Source organism: Meriones unguiculatus, chromosome X (assembly GCF_030254825.1).
Source record: "Meriones unguiculatus strain TT.TT164.6M chromosome X, Bangor_MerUng_6.1, whole genome shotgun sequence".
Classification (NCBI taxonomy): Eukaryota; Metazoa; Chordata; class Mammalia; order Rodentia; family Muridae; genus Meriones; species Meriones unguiculatus.
Genome location: NC_083369.1, coordinates 12,084,773 through 12,100,025, shown reverse-complemented (window position 1 = coordinate 12,100,025; position 15,253 = coordinate 12,084,773). Strand labels below are relative to the sequence as shown.

Here is a 15,253-nt window from a genome sequence, read left to right as displayed (position 1 = left end):
TAGTCCTAGAAGTAAGCACATTACATATTAACTATAAATAAAAATATGATAAAGTTTGTGATTATCTAAAAATATTTTTCCATATTTTTCAAACTTTCTACAGACTTTTTACTCTAAAAATCATAACAAAAGAGAAAAGTCAAATAAAAATTATGATGAAAGGGGGAAACAAAAAATTACTCCTAGAGAACTTAGTAAAAATTTACTGTATATAAAGTTGAAGCAGGTAAATATATACCTATCAATTAACTAGTATAACAGTTAGATCAGTAGAAATGACAAATATTACTGTAACTATTTCTTGTTCTCAAGATATTTTCAGTTTTGATAATACCTATAGATATGATTATGAATAAAGTTGTAATTTCCCAATAGGGTTCACTATTTGTGATAGTAATTGGAATATCCGTATTAAGAATATCCGAAATTAAGACATTTTATATAAATTAATATTGTCAACTACCTTTACACTTATCAATTAAGATTTGAGTATTTAAATAATTAATTTTTCTTTCTTTGTCTTTTCTCTGGCAGATGTAATTATCATTAAAGAATAAAGAAGAGCTAGATGAGAAAAAAAGGTTGCTTAATTTCAGAATACTTGTTCTAAAGTGTATTTACATATGCCTTGGAAAAAAATCCAGAATTTGGAAAAGATACCTAGAATCAAACTTCATTAACTGTGTCAAAGAGTAGAATATACTTGTTTACAAATATTAAAGACTGTGGAAAGAACACTGCCTGATATATATATAACTGCACATTTAATATTAGTTTCATACCCTTGACTTTTTATTAGAAGTATAAGCTTTGGAGTTGCTGAATATTTGGCGAACATCTTTATAAAATTCCAGAGGACTATCATAATTTCCTGATTCCAAAGTTTCTTTCACAGTGCTGAAGTCCATAGGTGTGTCTATAACATCTTGATAATCCTATAAATGATAATGTGTTACATTTAAATACTCAAAATGCAAAATAATTCTAAATAAAATAGCATGGAGAATTACATTACCCATTGATGCAAGTTACACAAACACTACCTTTATGTCTATCAATTTATTCTCACTCCCAAGGCAATTCCTTTTGAAAATAATAGTTTAAAGGCTTAGGAGAGAAAAGTCAAAAGTTACTAGCATGAACTGATGATACAAAGGTTTCTACTGACAGATGGTGAAATTATTCAGGTATAATTAAGTAGATTCACTCCACAAATTACCTACATATTTCCAAGATTTTGAGTTCTGACATTTCATGTAAGTTGTCATTAGTTGATGTCAAAGGTGAGTGGATTTTTATTTCATTTGAAGTCTTTAGTCTTATTGATTTAGAACTTACTTTGACTTTAATTACGAAACAGAAGAAGATCCATTTTAACTTAAATCTTTCAAGTCTAGGGCTGTCATATAGGATATCTGAAGCAGATGTATGTATAGTACCAGCCCGAATATATTGAGTAAAATCCATACTAAGTATTCAGTCACTCATGTTACTTAGAATCATTATGAAGTAAAACCATCAAATTTGTCTCTAAGAAGAAAGCAAAGTACTAAAAGTGGCAGAGAAATGTTATTATAAATAAGAGAAAATGTTCTCCAAAGTATGAAAAACCACAATTTCTTTAAACTGATTTTGATAAGTTATAAAAACATCAAAAGTATACCCTAACAGATTATGCCTAATAAAGCACTAATAAGACAAAAACTTAAAATACTCAGCTGACTATTTAAGGAAGCCCCAGAAGGAATTATTATCTGTGATACAGACATACTGTAGGAGATTGCATGTTCTCTGCTTTGCTGCATGGCTTTAAATCTGTATCTCCTAGTAATAACTATGATGTCATGAAGAACAACTGGGAAAACATGATGATTCAAAAAATAAACAAAGAATAAAAATGACCAACAAATTAAGCAAAGGTATAAAAAGAAACTTAAGTAGAGTTAAAAGGCAAACTGAGCGAATTACACAAAATCTGTGTGTGTTATGAAAAATTTTAAATGTAACACTCAAAAGAATATATATAAACTTACCTCAGAAAGAGATGGATCTTGTCTGTCTGGAAGAGCTGATTCTGAGGATTCTCCTTCTTGCTGTTGTTGAGCCTATTAGGGTAAAGAACACAGACTGTTTCCACATCACCACTAGACAGACCAAGGTTTGTAAAAAAAAAAAATTCAAAACTCAAATATGCACAAATAAAAATTATGTTTTAATTGAAAGAATTCTGTATTTACTATATTCTGCTATAAAAAATGCAAGTTTATGTCCTACTCAAATTTCCTACAAACAAATCAAACAATTGAATATAATATTGTTACTTATTTTTCATTCTAAATCATACACACATATATTATCAAGTGTCTACAGCATACAGAGTTGTCATACATGTATATGAAAAGAAATCCCAGACACAGCACAGAGTAGTTCATTCCTTTATTACAAGCATTTGGGAAGCTAAGGCAGGAGGACCCTGAGCACAAGGTCAGTTTAGGTACATAATAAATCCTACACCAGCCTGGAGTATATACTGAGACCTGACTTAAATGTAAAATGTAATTTTATATCCTAAACTGTTATATTACCTTTGTTGAAAAGTAATATTGGTATATTACTCTTAGTAGCCATATTGATAAAAAATTTACTATAAATAGGTCTGACATATAATATTATCAAGTATCTAGTGTATAGAGGTGTCATTAGAAGGTAATAGACTCTACCAAACAAATAAATTAAATTAAAGCATGAAGGAATAGAAAAGAAATTTTTTGGTGATTGTTTTGTTTTAGACCAGGTTTCACTATGCAGTCCTGGCTAGTCTGGATCTCTGTGAAGACTAGGTTATCCTGGTAATCTACCTGCCTCTGCCTGGGATTGAAGGCATGTACCACTACAATCAGCCGGTTCAAGTTTTGTTTAAAAACTATATAATTTTCATACTAAGTCCATGACAACTATTTTAAAAATTTTTGAATAAAAAGTAAGAATTGGGCAAATTGTTCACAAATAGGCACTAGCTTGGCTATCAATGGGAAATTGCCCTGTTGACAATTATTTAAATTATGGTATGCTTACTGGGTTAGAATGAGGATCCACTGGCTGGCGAAATGGCTCTGAGTCTTCACGTTCATAAATGAGACTCAGTAGTTCTTTGCATTGTTTTTTCCAAGCATCAGGATTACACTTGAAAGACTGTCTTCTGCTTCGGCATTTGACCTAGAGATTTAACAGAATTACATCTTTCCTTAACTATTCCTTGATTTTCTCATAAAAGCCTAATATTATATAAGTAAAGCTCTAAGCAGCTGAGCTAACATATCTGTCACTCTAATAGCAGTCACTAATATAAAACACAACAGCCTCTACTTATGTTTCTTAATTTATGTCATCACCCTGTCTGGCAAAATAAATAAATAAATAAATAGATAGATAGATAAATAAATAAATAAATAAAGCAGGGCTAATGCCAACAATTCAGGTTCTAAAATTTCATTTTAAGAAAATCTAAACTGCTAATAAAGTCAGACAAGGAAATGTTTCCCTACTTCCTCTTACACACAAACAGAACTGGACTTAAAATGTTGGCCTGTGGCCAGTATTTGGGAGTCTGAACTATTTCTTGAATTGTAAAGACTGTTTATTTATACAGTATAAACAACATAATCTGTGCAGACTGCCTGCTTTCCTTGTGGGAATCTGAGATCAAGGAATACATTAGTCAGAGGGTACCTATATAGCGAGTCACTAATAAAACACTTGGTAAGTGAGTCACTAATCACAATTATGTTTTTTTTTTTTAAGGCAAGAGCAAAGTGTGCTGTATGACCTGTCATAGGAAGAGAGAACATATGGTTTTATCCACTCTCACTGTCATTTTTCCTGTGACTGGGCTATATAACCCAACTGGCACTGCTGTAATAAAAGTAACTCACTTTAAGCTATGTATTTGCTTCCAAGAGTCCTAGCTAGTCTCAAAAATTGAAGTGAAATCTCTGACTCAGGAAACCTGAAAATGTTTTGTTTTCAGGAAGTCACATTTACTCACCCTTCTTCCAGATGAAGTTCCAGGACCATCTGAATCTAAATCAACCATTTCTGCTTCCTAATTAAAAGGGAAAGTGAAAAATGGCAAGTTACATTTTAAGTCTTACAAAGTAGATACACATTCACGAGTAAATGGCAAGATAATGACAGTAAACTTTCCTTCATTGGACCAGGCAGCAGAACAAATGTGGGAGGGAGATTTACTCCAAACTTTGACAATATGCTGTGTACAGGTAAGAAAATAAACTGGGAAAAGAACTGAAAAGGCTTTCTCTTTAAACTAGAATAGGAAATGAGGGAAAAGGTGAAACTTTGTATTTGGATAAATATTAGTATCTAAAAACAATTATTCTATGTGAATTCTATGTGACTCATTCACATGATATGCTAAAATTATAAAATATTCCCAATGAAACATTGTTGTTTCAAGAATAAGTTCTCTGGGGAAAACATAAATTTGTACTAATTAAGTTAAGTATATCTCTGAGAGACAGGTTTGATAACACAGAGTTGAGACTCCGGTACCACCGGCAAAGGTCAAACCAACTACACACTGCATAGGAAAAAACAAGCTGTTAAAAGTTTGCCTTGCACAGGAGACAACTTCCCAAACAGGAGACCAACAGCACAGGCTCTAAGAGCAACAATCAATAAATGGGACCTCATGAAACTGAAAAGCTTCTGTAAGGCAAAAGACACTGTCTTCAGAACAAAAATGACTGCCTACAGATTGGGAAAGGATGTTCACCAACCCTATATCTGACACAGGGCCGATATCCAGTATATATAAAAAACTAAAGAAGTTAAACAGCAACAAATCAAGTAATCCAATTAAAAAATGGGATACAGAGCTAAACAGAATTCTCAATAGAGGAATATCAACTGCCAAAAAACACTTAAAGAAATGCTCAAAGTCTTTAGTCATTAGGGAAATGCAAATCAAAATGACCCTGAGATTTCTCCTTACACCAATCAGAATGGCTAGGATCAAAAACTCAAGTGACAATACATGCTGAAGAGGTTGTGGAGAAGGGGGAACCCTCCTCCACTGCTGGAGGGAATGTAAACTTGTACAATCACTCTAGAAATCAATCCAGTGCTTCCTCAGACAATTAGAAATAGCGCTTTCTCAAGATCCAGCATATACCGTGTGTGTCTTTCTGCTTCTGGGATAGCTCACTCAGGATGAACTTTTCCAGTTCCCACCATTTGCCTGCAAATTTCATGATTTCCTTGTTTTTTTTATTGCAGAGTAATAGTCCATTGCGTAGATGTACCATAATTTCTGTATCCATTTTTACATTGAGGGACATCTGGATTGTTTCCAGCTTCTGGCTACTACAAATAAAGCTGCTAAAAACATGGTTGAGCAAAAGTCCTTATTGTGTACTTGAGTCTCTTTTGGATATATGCCTAGGAGTGGTATACCTGGATCTTGAGGAAGCGCTATTCCTAGTTGTCTGAGTTATATAGGATAAACCTACTAAAATCTGTACACCTAAAGAAACTAATCAAGAAGGACTCTGGCTAAAATGCTCTATTCCTATTCAGAAAGGCAAAGAGAATGGACATCAGAAGAAGGAGTAAACAGGAAACAAGTTAGGAGCCTGCCACAGAGGGCCTCTGAAAGGCTCCACCCTGCAGGATGTCAAAGCAGATGCTGAGATTTATGGCAAACCTTTGGGCAGTGTTTTCTACTAAACATTTTGAAATAGTTAGTGGTATGATGTTCTTGCTGTGAATGTTAATTTGAATTCTTTCAGAAAAGGATGGCTGTATTTAAAACTTAGAAAAAGGAATGAGGTAGTAACTCCATGCATCTACTTAACATTATTATAAAACCCTTTACTATTTTACATAGAATATTGATACCTAAAATTATCATCAACTAAACATTCTTTTAAAACACTGAATGCAAGCTAGGTGCATGCCTTTAATCTCAGTAATCACGAGGCAGAAGTAGGAGGATCTCTTTGAATTCCAGTATAGCCTGGTCTACAAAGCGAGTCTAGGACAGTCACAGCTACACAGCAAAACCCTGTCTCAAAAACAAAAACAAACAAAAAAAGAAAAACAACAGAACCCCCAAAAAACAACAAAAAAAACCTTGAATGTAAAGAAAAAGACAAAACACATGCACGCACGCACGCATGCACGCACGCACACACACACACACACACACACACACACACACACACACAAACCATGCTTTGTCTTATTTCCAAGTGCTAAAAGAGTGCTGGTTTTTTATTGTGTGAAAACACCAAGTTTTAAAGAATGAATAGCTACTTGTCTCTAACTACACATTGTAGATAGTTGGTATATACCGTCTAATTACAGGTCAAAAGAGGTAAATATAAAAGATTCCAAATGTTCAGCCACCTTCCAAAACCTTTCACTGTTCATAACTAATTATAGTACATTAACACTCACTGTGTCTCAATTATCAGAAAAGAAAAACAGTCATAATCAAGCTGTGACCCTTACCTCCTCTCCATCACTGCTGTTTAGTTCTTCTGCTTTAATTTTATTGTAAGTATCCAAAATATCAGTACAGCTTTGATCCCTAAGAAACAGCATAAGTAAGGCAAAATACATTCCAATATTTAAGAAATAAAATGTTAGTCTCTGTAGAAGATGACACTACTTCTTACCCAATAAACCGAAGTAAGACATCAGTCACAATCTTGGCTGCTTTAACTATAGGACTATCTGGCTCATTGAAAGTCCTAGCATTATGCTCAATGTAGCGTACCTCCCACATTAATGCTGATATTCTCCTATGAAATTAAAACATCCTGTTAGTCTTGGCTGATACAACTGAATAATAGTCTAAGAATATGCCTTATTAGACTGTTGGGCATTTTATCATGGTGTGTCAAAGGTATTTTAATGTATGGATGTGACACATATATATATTATGTGATGTAGGCATGTTTATAACATCAGCATGATTCAATGGATGACCTAATGACCTGAACTTGGTGCTCAGGATCCCGTAGTAGGAGAGAACCAACACCTGTTTTTTCTGACACCTGTATGCATATAGTGCCACAGGTATGACCCCTGCCCTCATATATACACACAAACAAATAAAACACAAAACAAGAAAAAGAACATTGATAAATCAAAATCACATTTAATTTAAGGAAAAGGACCAAAATAGAAAAGTAAGAAAACAAAACTATGCTGTGGAAAATAACACTTTTTCATTTCGTTATGTTGAAATATATTATCAAATAAAATAATACCGATTTCATAAAATGTACTCATTTCTCAAGTAGCGGAGGCGAACTAACTAGGTCATGGAATACTGCAGTTAGTATAAAGTGTGAATGGCTTAACAAAGTACTGACTCCCAGAGACTTGTCATAATAGTTTCTCTCCTAAGCTAAAATAAAGAACACAATAACTTGGTCTATTTATATTCTAGCAATTAAATTTAATTATCCACTGCTAATTCCCCAAGGAGGATTTTAAATATGCTACGTATTATCTGTAGCATCTTCATCATGAGGCATTAATATAGTACCTAATCTGCCTTTAGTAAACTAAATTTACTGTAGTTTCTGTGTTTCACATAGTTGTGCTACTTGTTTTCTACTGTCTTTATTCCATATAGATTTTTATTCTGCCATTATGATAATAGAATGAACTTTAGAGTAACTTTTTAGATAACTATAACAGACATCAAAAAGCAGATTTCAAAAGGCACAAGAACAATAAAACTATGATTTCTACAGTAAATTATAAAACAAACCAAACCTGTAAAAGCGATTTTCAAGTCTTTGTCTGATGGTATTGAGGTCAGTTGGATAAGCAACTACAGTACAATACAAGGGGTAGGCACTGAGATCCACTGGAACAGCAAAAGGGCTGGCAAAATCTACAAAAGTCACCCAAATTTTAAAAACTAGTCAATAAAGAGACTGACATTTCCTGTTAGTGAAAATTCACATATGAACAAGAAGGGCAATATTCCTAATTTTTAAGACAATCACGCTTCAATTATATAAATATATCCCTTTTTCTTTGCACATAGTATCATTATATTATGCATGATATATTGGTTTAAATTCGATAAAATTCAACGAGAAATGTGCCAAATTTCTATTTTCTATATCTTTTCCGAATAAATGCCAAATTCTCCGATGATATGTTTTAGAAAAATGTAGCTATTTAAGTGGGTAAAATATATTAAAACCCCTCCAAAATCAGGCTCAGTAAATAGCTAGAACGCCAAAATGACTCAAGAAAGAAAAAGATACTTAGATGCCTGCCTTCACTATTACTATCCAGAGCGATGAAAAAGTTTATAAATTACTTTAGGTAAGCATATAAAATGCTAGCATTAAACTAAAATCATTGTGCCTATTGAATTAAATGTAAATTATAATGTGATAAAACTGTAATTTTTGTGTGTGCAGAATTTAAAATTATGCTGGCTTTTTAAGCTCCCCACTCTTTTCCGAGTAGTTTTTTCACATTCATCTTACCGAGGGCAAGAAGATGGTTGATGCCCTGAATAACTCGTTCACATTCCTCATCTCTGGAATGAGCCCCCCACTCTCCTTCCTGGGGTTTGTATAGCAAAGCAGTCAGTTCTTCCTGGGACACAGGAACACCAGCACCAACTTCATCTGGAAAAGCAGCTAGACACAAAATTTTAAAAAATCCAAAATAATTAGTTTCCAACATCAGACTTTTGCCATTTTGTTTTTCTAAGAATTATAATTCTTTTTTAAAGGTATATTTACTTCCTTCTGGAATTGGCTCCATATCCCAGGGGCTCATCTTTTCTCTTTCATTATTGTCCCAGCTATCGAGAGAAGAAGATGCAAATCAGACTCCCAAGCATTACCTTTCATATAGTAACATAATTTGCATGATTTCTTGAGGGTGAAATTCAGAAAAAAGCAACACAGTATTCATGAAGGTATAACTCTGCTTATACAAAGACAGTAAAATAAGCCACCAATAAAGATAACATGCTACACCAATATAAAGCTAAGAAGGCAGAAGCACATTCTTTGTAGTAAGTTAATGTCTTTGCTGATGCTGTAAATCAAGAATATATCTAAAATTAATCCATTGGAAAGGAAAAAATACCCCATTTGGAAAACAAATTTTAGGTTAAAAAAGTTGATATAATAGAACATTTAGGATTTTTCAGAGGCACAAAAGAGCTAAACTTACTGAACACTGTAACACTGGAAAGAACTATCAGGATATTCTGGCTGAAAAGGCTGCTGACTTTCCACAGTTCCAAACCACCAGGCATCATCTATTATACTGCGGAATCTATCACCTATGATAAATTTAAAAAAATTAAAACAAAATGAGCTTTGTTCCCACTCAAATTATTACATATTTTTAAAGAAATACTGTATTTATTAGCATTACCATATACAATGGTAAATTTTATAAATCTGTCATAGTAAGAGATTAGAAGTAGTATATTTTAATAAAACAATTAAAGTATGATAATGTAACACAAGTTTGTGATATGGTCTCTCTTAAATATCCTATTACACTACTATATTAACCTTTCTTTTTGTGATTATGTGAGCTGGTACAGTGAGATGAAGCGAGGTAAATAATGTAGGCACTGTCACAGTATTAGGTTACTACAGAGCAGGTGCCTGAATTTAAACACTATAAGTCCCAGAGAATTCAGAAGACACTGGTGAGAATAAGAAGTAAGTTCAGCATATTTACTGGGAAAATTGACATCTCAGGTAAGAACTAACCTGAAGGTACAATAAATCACATTATTCAGAATAAACAACAATCTAAAATTATGAGTTATTATTTTTTGATATTGCCAATTTTGTACCTTCATTCTATAACTGGACATAGGCAAGTAAAAACCATATATGGTGAAATGAAAACAATGGTGAACCACTTGTAAATGCCACACAATGTACATAAAGTTCCTTAACAATATGTTTATTGTTTTGTTTACCTTATAGATTTGATTTCTTTGTTCAGTTAAATCTTAAACTAGTTTCCTTTTGTTAAAACAAAGTTAGTACTTATGAGTGAAAATTTTATGCTTACCAATCTGCCAGTTTCTTTCTTTGGCTTCGTTATAAAACTGATGTAACACAAGGAAATCAATGACATCTGGCATGTCATGATACCTACACAGAAAATATAGTACAATAGCATCTAGTACTGTAATATAATAGTACTTATCACATGCTCCATTTCCAAGGATAAATATTTGACATAGAGTCCATCAAGCAAAATTCTGTAAAACCCATGGTCTCCAGAATACTTTTATTTAAATGAAATAAAGATATCATTATAGTAGTTTACTTATTATTTGTATTATTATTAAAAATCTACTACAATGTTTCAATACTATATAAGCTTTCATACCTTACAATTCCAAGAAAATATTAGCATTTTAGCATATTCATTTTACACTAGCAGATTGAGTAACTTGCTTTGCTCATGATCAGTTCACCATATGTGCATATATATTATACAGAGCAACAAACCAAGAACTAAACTCTTATCTTTATAAATGTAAGTCATTTAAAAGTGTTACAGTATTTCCTGTCCCATTGTTTTTGAGGCATTAACTGAATATTAAATACATTCGTAATAACAGATATTAAAATTCGTACATAAAAACACAGAATCAGAAATAGCTACTTACTTAATGGAAAAAGACTCTCCAGTCATTTTGCCTGAAATTGGGTCCAAAAATGCAAGTTTCAAGCAGCATAGCGTAGGTGGTCCAACCTCATATTTGATTCCTACAATCTTAACAAATTCTTGTTCCTATTCATGGAAACACAAATACATTATATTTCTATAAATGACTACCTTTCATTAATACATTTCGTTTTTTCACACTTTTCAAAGGTTTATATCCTCTCAACACACAAAGAAAAAAAGAAACTTAAAATACATATATACCCAAACTATAGCAATTATTTCTTTTACGTTTTCTTTTCTGTATCATTATTATTTATAATTTATTCACTATTACCTGAATAACTTAAGAATTATCTAAATACTAAATTGTTATTTAGAATTAGCAGAAGCAGCAAAAACAAACTTATTTTTACTCTTATTTAAAGATATTTTACTTCTAGTCTTTATTTTTCTCTTTTCTTCATTTCTTTTTTTCTTTTTTAGACAGGGATTTTCTGTGTAGCCTTGGCTGTCCTAGACTCACTTTGTAGAGAAGGGTAGCCTGGAATTCACAGGGATCTGCCTACTTCAGCAACCCAAGTGCTAGGATTAAAGGCATGCACCCAGCTTGCATTCAATGTTTTACAAGAATGTTTAGGCATGTGCAATGACAGCCTAATTAGTTTTTTTTCATTTTTAACTAAAACTTATTATACTGCCTCCTCCTTCCTCTTTGTCCCTCCCATGTCCCTCACTCTCAAACTATTGGCCTATTTTTCTTTATTAATGTTAAAAACACACATACAAGGATAAAAAGATACCTTGTTGAATTTAAAAAGTCATCTGAATATTCATAATTGGTAGGAGCTACATTAAGTTGAAAGTAGTCTCTTGAACCTTAATATTTAACAGTAAGGACAGTGAGATGACCTCATAGGTAAAAGTGCTTACAGGACAAGCCTGGCAACTTAGGTTCACTCCCAGAACCAACAGTGTGTGTGGAAAGAACCAACTTTCGATAGTTGTCCTTTAACTTCCATATGTGTCATTGCATGTGAGTATCTGCAGACAAACCACATGCACATGAAATCCATACAAATAATAACAAAAAGAATACTACACAGGTTGACCTTTAAGGCAGGGTTGTAAACAGGGCTAACCAGCAAAATAATTGAAGAAAGCTTCCCAGAATTTATGATCTTAAGTAATACTATTATTACTGTCTTAGGTACACATCAGCCAAATACCCTTAAAAAAAAATTCTGACATTTCTAGGAGACACAATCTCATAGCAAACTCTCTGTTCTTCTTGCTCTTAGAGTCTTTCTGCCACCCTCTTTGTCAGTGATTCTTGAGTCTTGGTTCAAGAAATGTGTTGCAGATGTATCAGTTGGGACTATGCTCTACAAGTTGGCATTTTAGATACCAACAGACATTCTAACTTGAAAAAAGAAAAAGTTCACCAGGCCTCAACCCTGGAAAAAAAAAAAAACAACCTACAGGCAACTCCTCAATGGCAAGAGTGCAAGAAATAGTCTTCTAGAGGAAAGAGGACAGCAGTCGTGTGCATAAAAGACAACTGTAATTCCAAATGGTCACTCCTGCAAATATACTCATATAAGTAACATAAAAACTGAGCAGACTGCACTATAAACATATGGGGGTGTATGTGTGCATGTGTGCACGTGCACCCTTCACAGCAAGTAAAGAAATCAGGAATTTGAAAGGGAGCAAGGGGGCACACAGAAGTTTAGCAGGAAGAAAGGGTGAAATGATGTAATTATATTACAATCTCAAAAATAAGTAAAATTATTAAAAAAAAATCAGACGTTGCAGGGGATTGTGTGACTGTCTAGTTAAATAAATCACCTACCCTATTAGCAAAATAATGTATAATCATACAGATTTATGTACATGTGTATTTGATATGAAGGATTTTTTTAGGCATATAATATTATGTTTCGGTCTTATGGTTTATTGATCACATTTAAGAAATAAGAAATAAAAACATAATCTTCCCAGATACAGTGAGTTGATTAAGGTTGTACGAAAGCATATAAAAAAGGTAGGACTGAAGTTCAGTATGATTCCAAAGGCCATGCTCTCATATCTTATATCCTAGAACCCCAGAGTTATGAATAGAAATAAGACAGAAACCTTATCCCTTGGTTCTAGAAGAGTACTTAATTCTCATCTGATTCTGAATAGATAATCAGAATGTAAAGATGATCACATAAAGATGACTTAATATATTTTAACATCTTAAAACATTAGTATGTTATCTGCAACTATCTAAGCTAAGTACCTAAATTTCCAGATTTTTCTTTTCTTCTTTAAGATTAAAAAAAAAAAATCATAGCAAAACTGCCCTTTGTTTTTCTCCAAGTCAGAAAAAAAAAAACCCTCTCAACTTAGGAAAGACATATACTTATGGATGCCTACACATCCCCTGCTCTCCTTACTAGGGAACACACCAGAAGACTGAGCTGCCCATGGGCTACATGTATTTTATGTATGAGAAATAAAAAATTCATATTAACTGACAAAATATTCTTCAACATAAAATAACCACATTTATTTTAATCGATGTTATGAATAAATGTGGGTATAACATCAAAAGAGATGATCCCACAGAGTACAGCCTCTAAGCTTCTTGTGCTTTGTGGTATTTGTCCTAATTCAAAACTACCAGAACCTTGGGAGTGTCTGTACCCCAAACAATTTACTCTGGAATGTACACAATTCTTGATAGGGAAAACATTCAAACTAGGAAATACCTCCTTTTCTATAGGTGAGGAATGATAAAAACAAGAGAACCCAAAGCTTACAGAAAAATAGGGCAAATAAAAAAAAGAGACAAAAAATTATCTAAAAATTTATTTCATGTATATGAATGCTTTGCTTCCATGTGTACCATGTGAATGTCTGGTGCCTGTGGGGGCCAGAAGAGCTCAGATCCTGTAGACCTTGATGGTTGGGAGCCATCATGTAGGTGCTGGGAACTGAATCCAGGTCCTCAGCAAGTGCTCTTAACCACAGCCACTTCTCTAGCCCCATAAAACAGTTTATTTATTTAAAATAATGTTCTATTTTGTTTTGTTTGATACTGAGTCCCACACTGTATATTAGACTGGTTTGAAATTCACTATGTAGTCCCAGCTGGCTTCATTTCCCAACAATTCTTCTTCAGCTTCCCAAGAACTAGGATTAGAAGTATGAATCACTATAACCTAGCATATGAATTTTAAGAAATACATATTATCCATTCTCAAAAATACCATGCATCAATTAATTTTAGATCTACAACACCACCATAATATCCATGAAACTGAAAAAATTAAAACTTAAAGCAACTTAATACCCAAATTCTCTTTTTTGTATTCATACCCTGTGGGCACACTCACCCTGAGATCCATTTTGTTCCATGGCTGTTTTTGTACATTAACACTATATATTTTTGATTTTCTTACAGCTCGCACATAAGCTTCATGTCCTTGTCTAAAATAAATAAGCTGAAACAGAAAACAATGTATCACACCATAATATTCTAACTCTACATATAAAATAATTACAATTTAAAGATCAAATGTGTTTGTTCAACATTCATGTCTATTTGTCCTTGTGCTGTTTCACATTGCATAAATAATATATGCAGTCTTTATATCCTAAGCAGCTTCAAGAGTCAACTGAAGAAAGAGAAGGCCAATAGAAAGAAAAAAAGTTTCAAGGAAAGGGGGGAGGCAGCAAAGGGACACCTGTGACATTAAAGTTGAAAAGAGAATACTAAAAGTGGAAGGGTACAAGGGGAGAAGTGAAGCAGGAAGATGTGAGAGATGAAAAGGGAGGGAGTTCAACCAAAACAAAACATGAGTGAAAGTGTCATAAGGAAAGCTATTACATTCCAATACTTTAAAATGTACATATTTAGAAATCTACTTAATAAGCTTAAAAAACTCATTGAAATGCAATGAGCTCTGTGTATACCACGATGATTCTTTTACTTCAGTGTGAAGCTGCCTAGGAAAATGACTGCATACAGTATCTAAAAGAAGTAATTTTGAATGTGTTGTGTTGTAAGAATTCATGTGAACACTAGCTGAGCTCAGAAAAAAAAAATGAATTCAGAAATGACCCCGAGATTCCACCTCACACCCATCAGAATGGCTAAGATCAAAAACTCAAGTGACAACACATGCTGGAGAGGATGTAGAGAAAGGGGAACCCTCTTCCATTGCTGGTGGGAATGTAAACTTGTACAACCACTCTGGAAGTCAATCTGGTGCTTTCTCAGACAATTAGGAACAGTGCTTCCTCAAGATCCAGCTATACCACTCCTAGGCATATATCCAAAAGAGGCTCAAGTACACAACAAGGACATTTGCTCAACCATGCTTCTATCAGTTTCATTTGGAAAATCCAGAATTTGGAAACAACCTAGATGTCCATCAACAGAAAAATGGATAGAAAATTGGGGTACATTTACACAATGGAATCCTACTCAGCAATTAAAAACAAGGAAATCATGAAATTTGCAGGCAAATTGTAGGAACTAGAAAAGGTC

At 33.3% G+C, this 15,253-nt stretch overlaps 1 protein-coding gene across 1 annotated transcript in view; it reads right to left on the bottom strand.

Annotated features, from left to right (window-relative positions):
- Brwd3 (bromodomain and WD repeat domain containing 3) overlaps nucleotides 1-15,253 on the bottom strand; it is a 102,938-nt gene that overhangs the window by 12,333 nt on the left and 75,352 nt on the right. The window contains exons 25-37 of the mRNA XM_060375448.1: nucleotides 14,097-14,204; nucleotides 10,712-10,836; nucleotides 10,105-10,187; nucleotides 9,241-9,352; nucleotides 8,802-8,863; nucleotides 8,541-8,696; nucleotides 7,810-7,930; nucleotides 6,699-6,824; nucleotides 6,532-6,610; nucleotides 4,046-4,102; nucleotides 3,076-3,216; nucleotides 2,034-2,105; nucleotides 783-935 (exon numbers count right to left, since the gene is read on the bottom strand). Coding sequence (XP_060231431.1) covers nucleotides 783-935; nucleotides 2,034-2,105; nucleotides 3,076-3,216; nucleotides 4,046-4,102; nucleotides 6,532-6,610; nucleotides 6,699-6,824; nucleotides 7,810-7,930; nucleotides 8,541-8,696; nucleotides 8,802-8,863; nucleotides 9,241-9,352; nucleotides 10,105-10,187; nucleotides 10,712-10,836; nucleotides 14,097-14,204 — 1,395 coding nt within the window. The remainder of the gene's footprint in view (nucleotides 1-782; nucleotides 936-2,033; nucleotides 2,106-3,075; nucleotides 3,217-4,045; nucleotides 4,103-6,531; nucleotides 6,611-6,698; nucleotides 6,825-7,809; nucleotides 7,931-8,540; nucleotides 8,697-8,801; nucleotides 8,864-9,240; nucleotides 9,353-10,104; nucleotides 10,188-10,711; nucleotides 10,837-14,096; nucleotides 14,205-15,253) is intronic.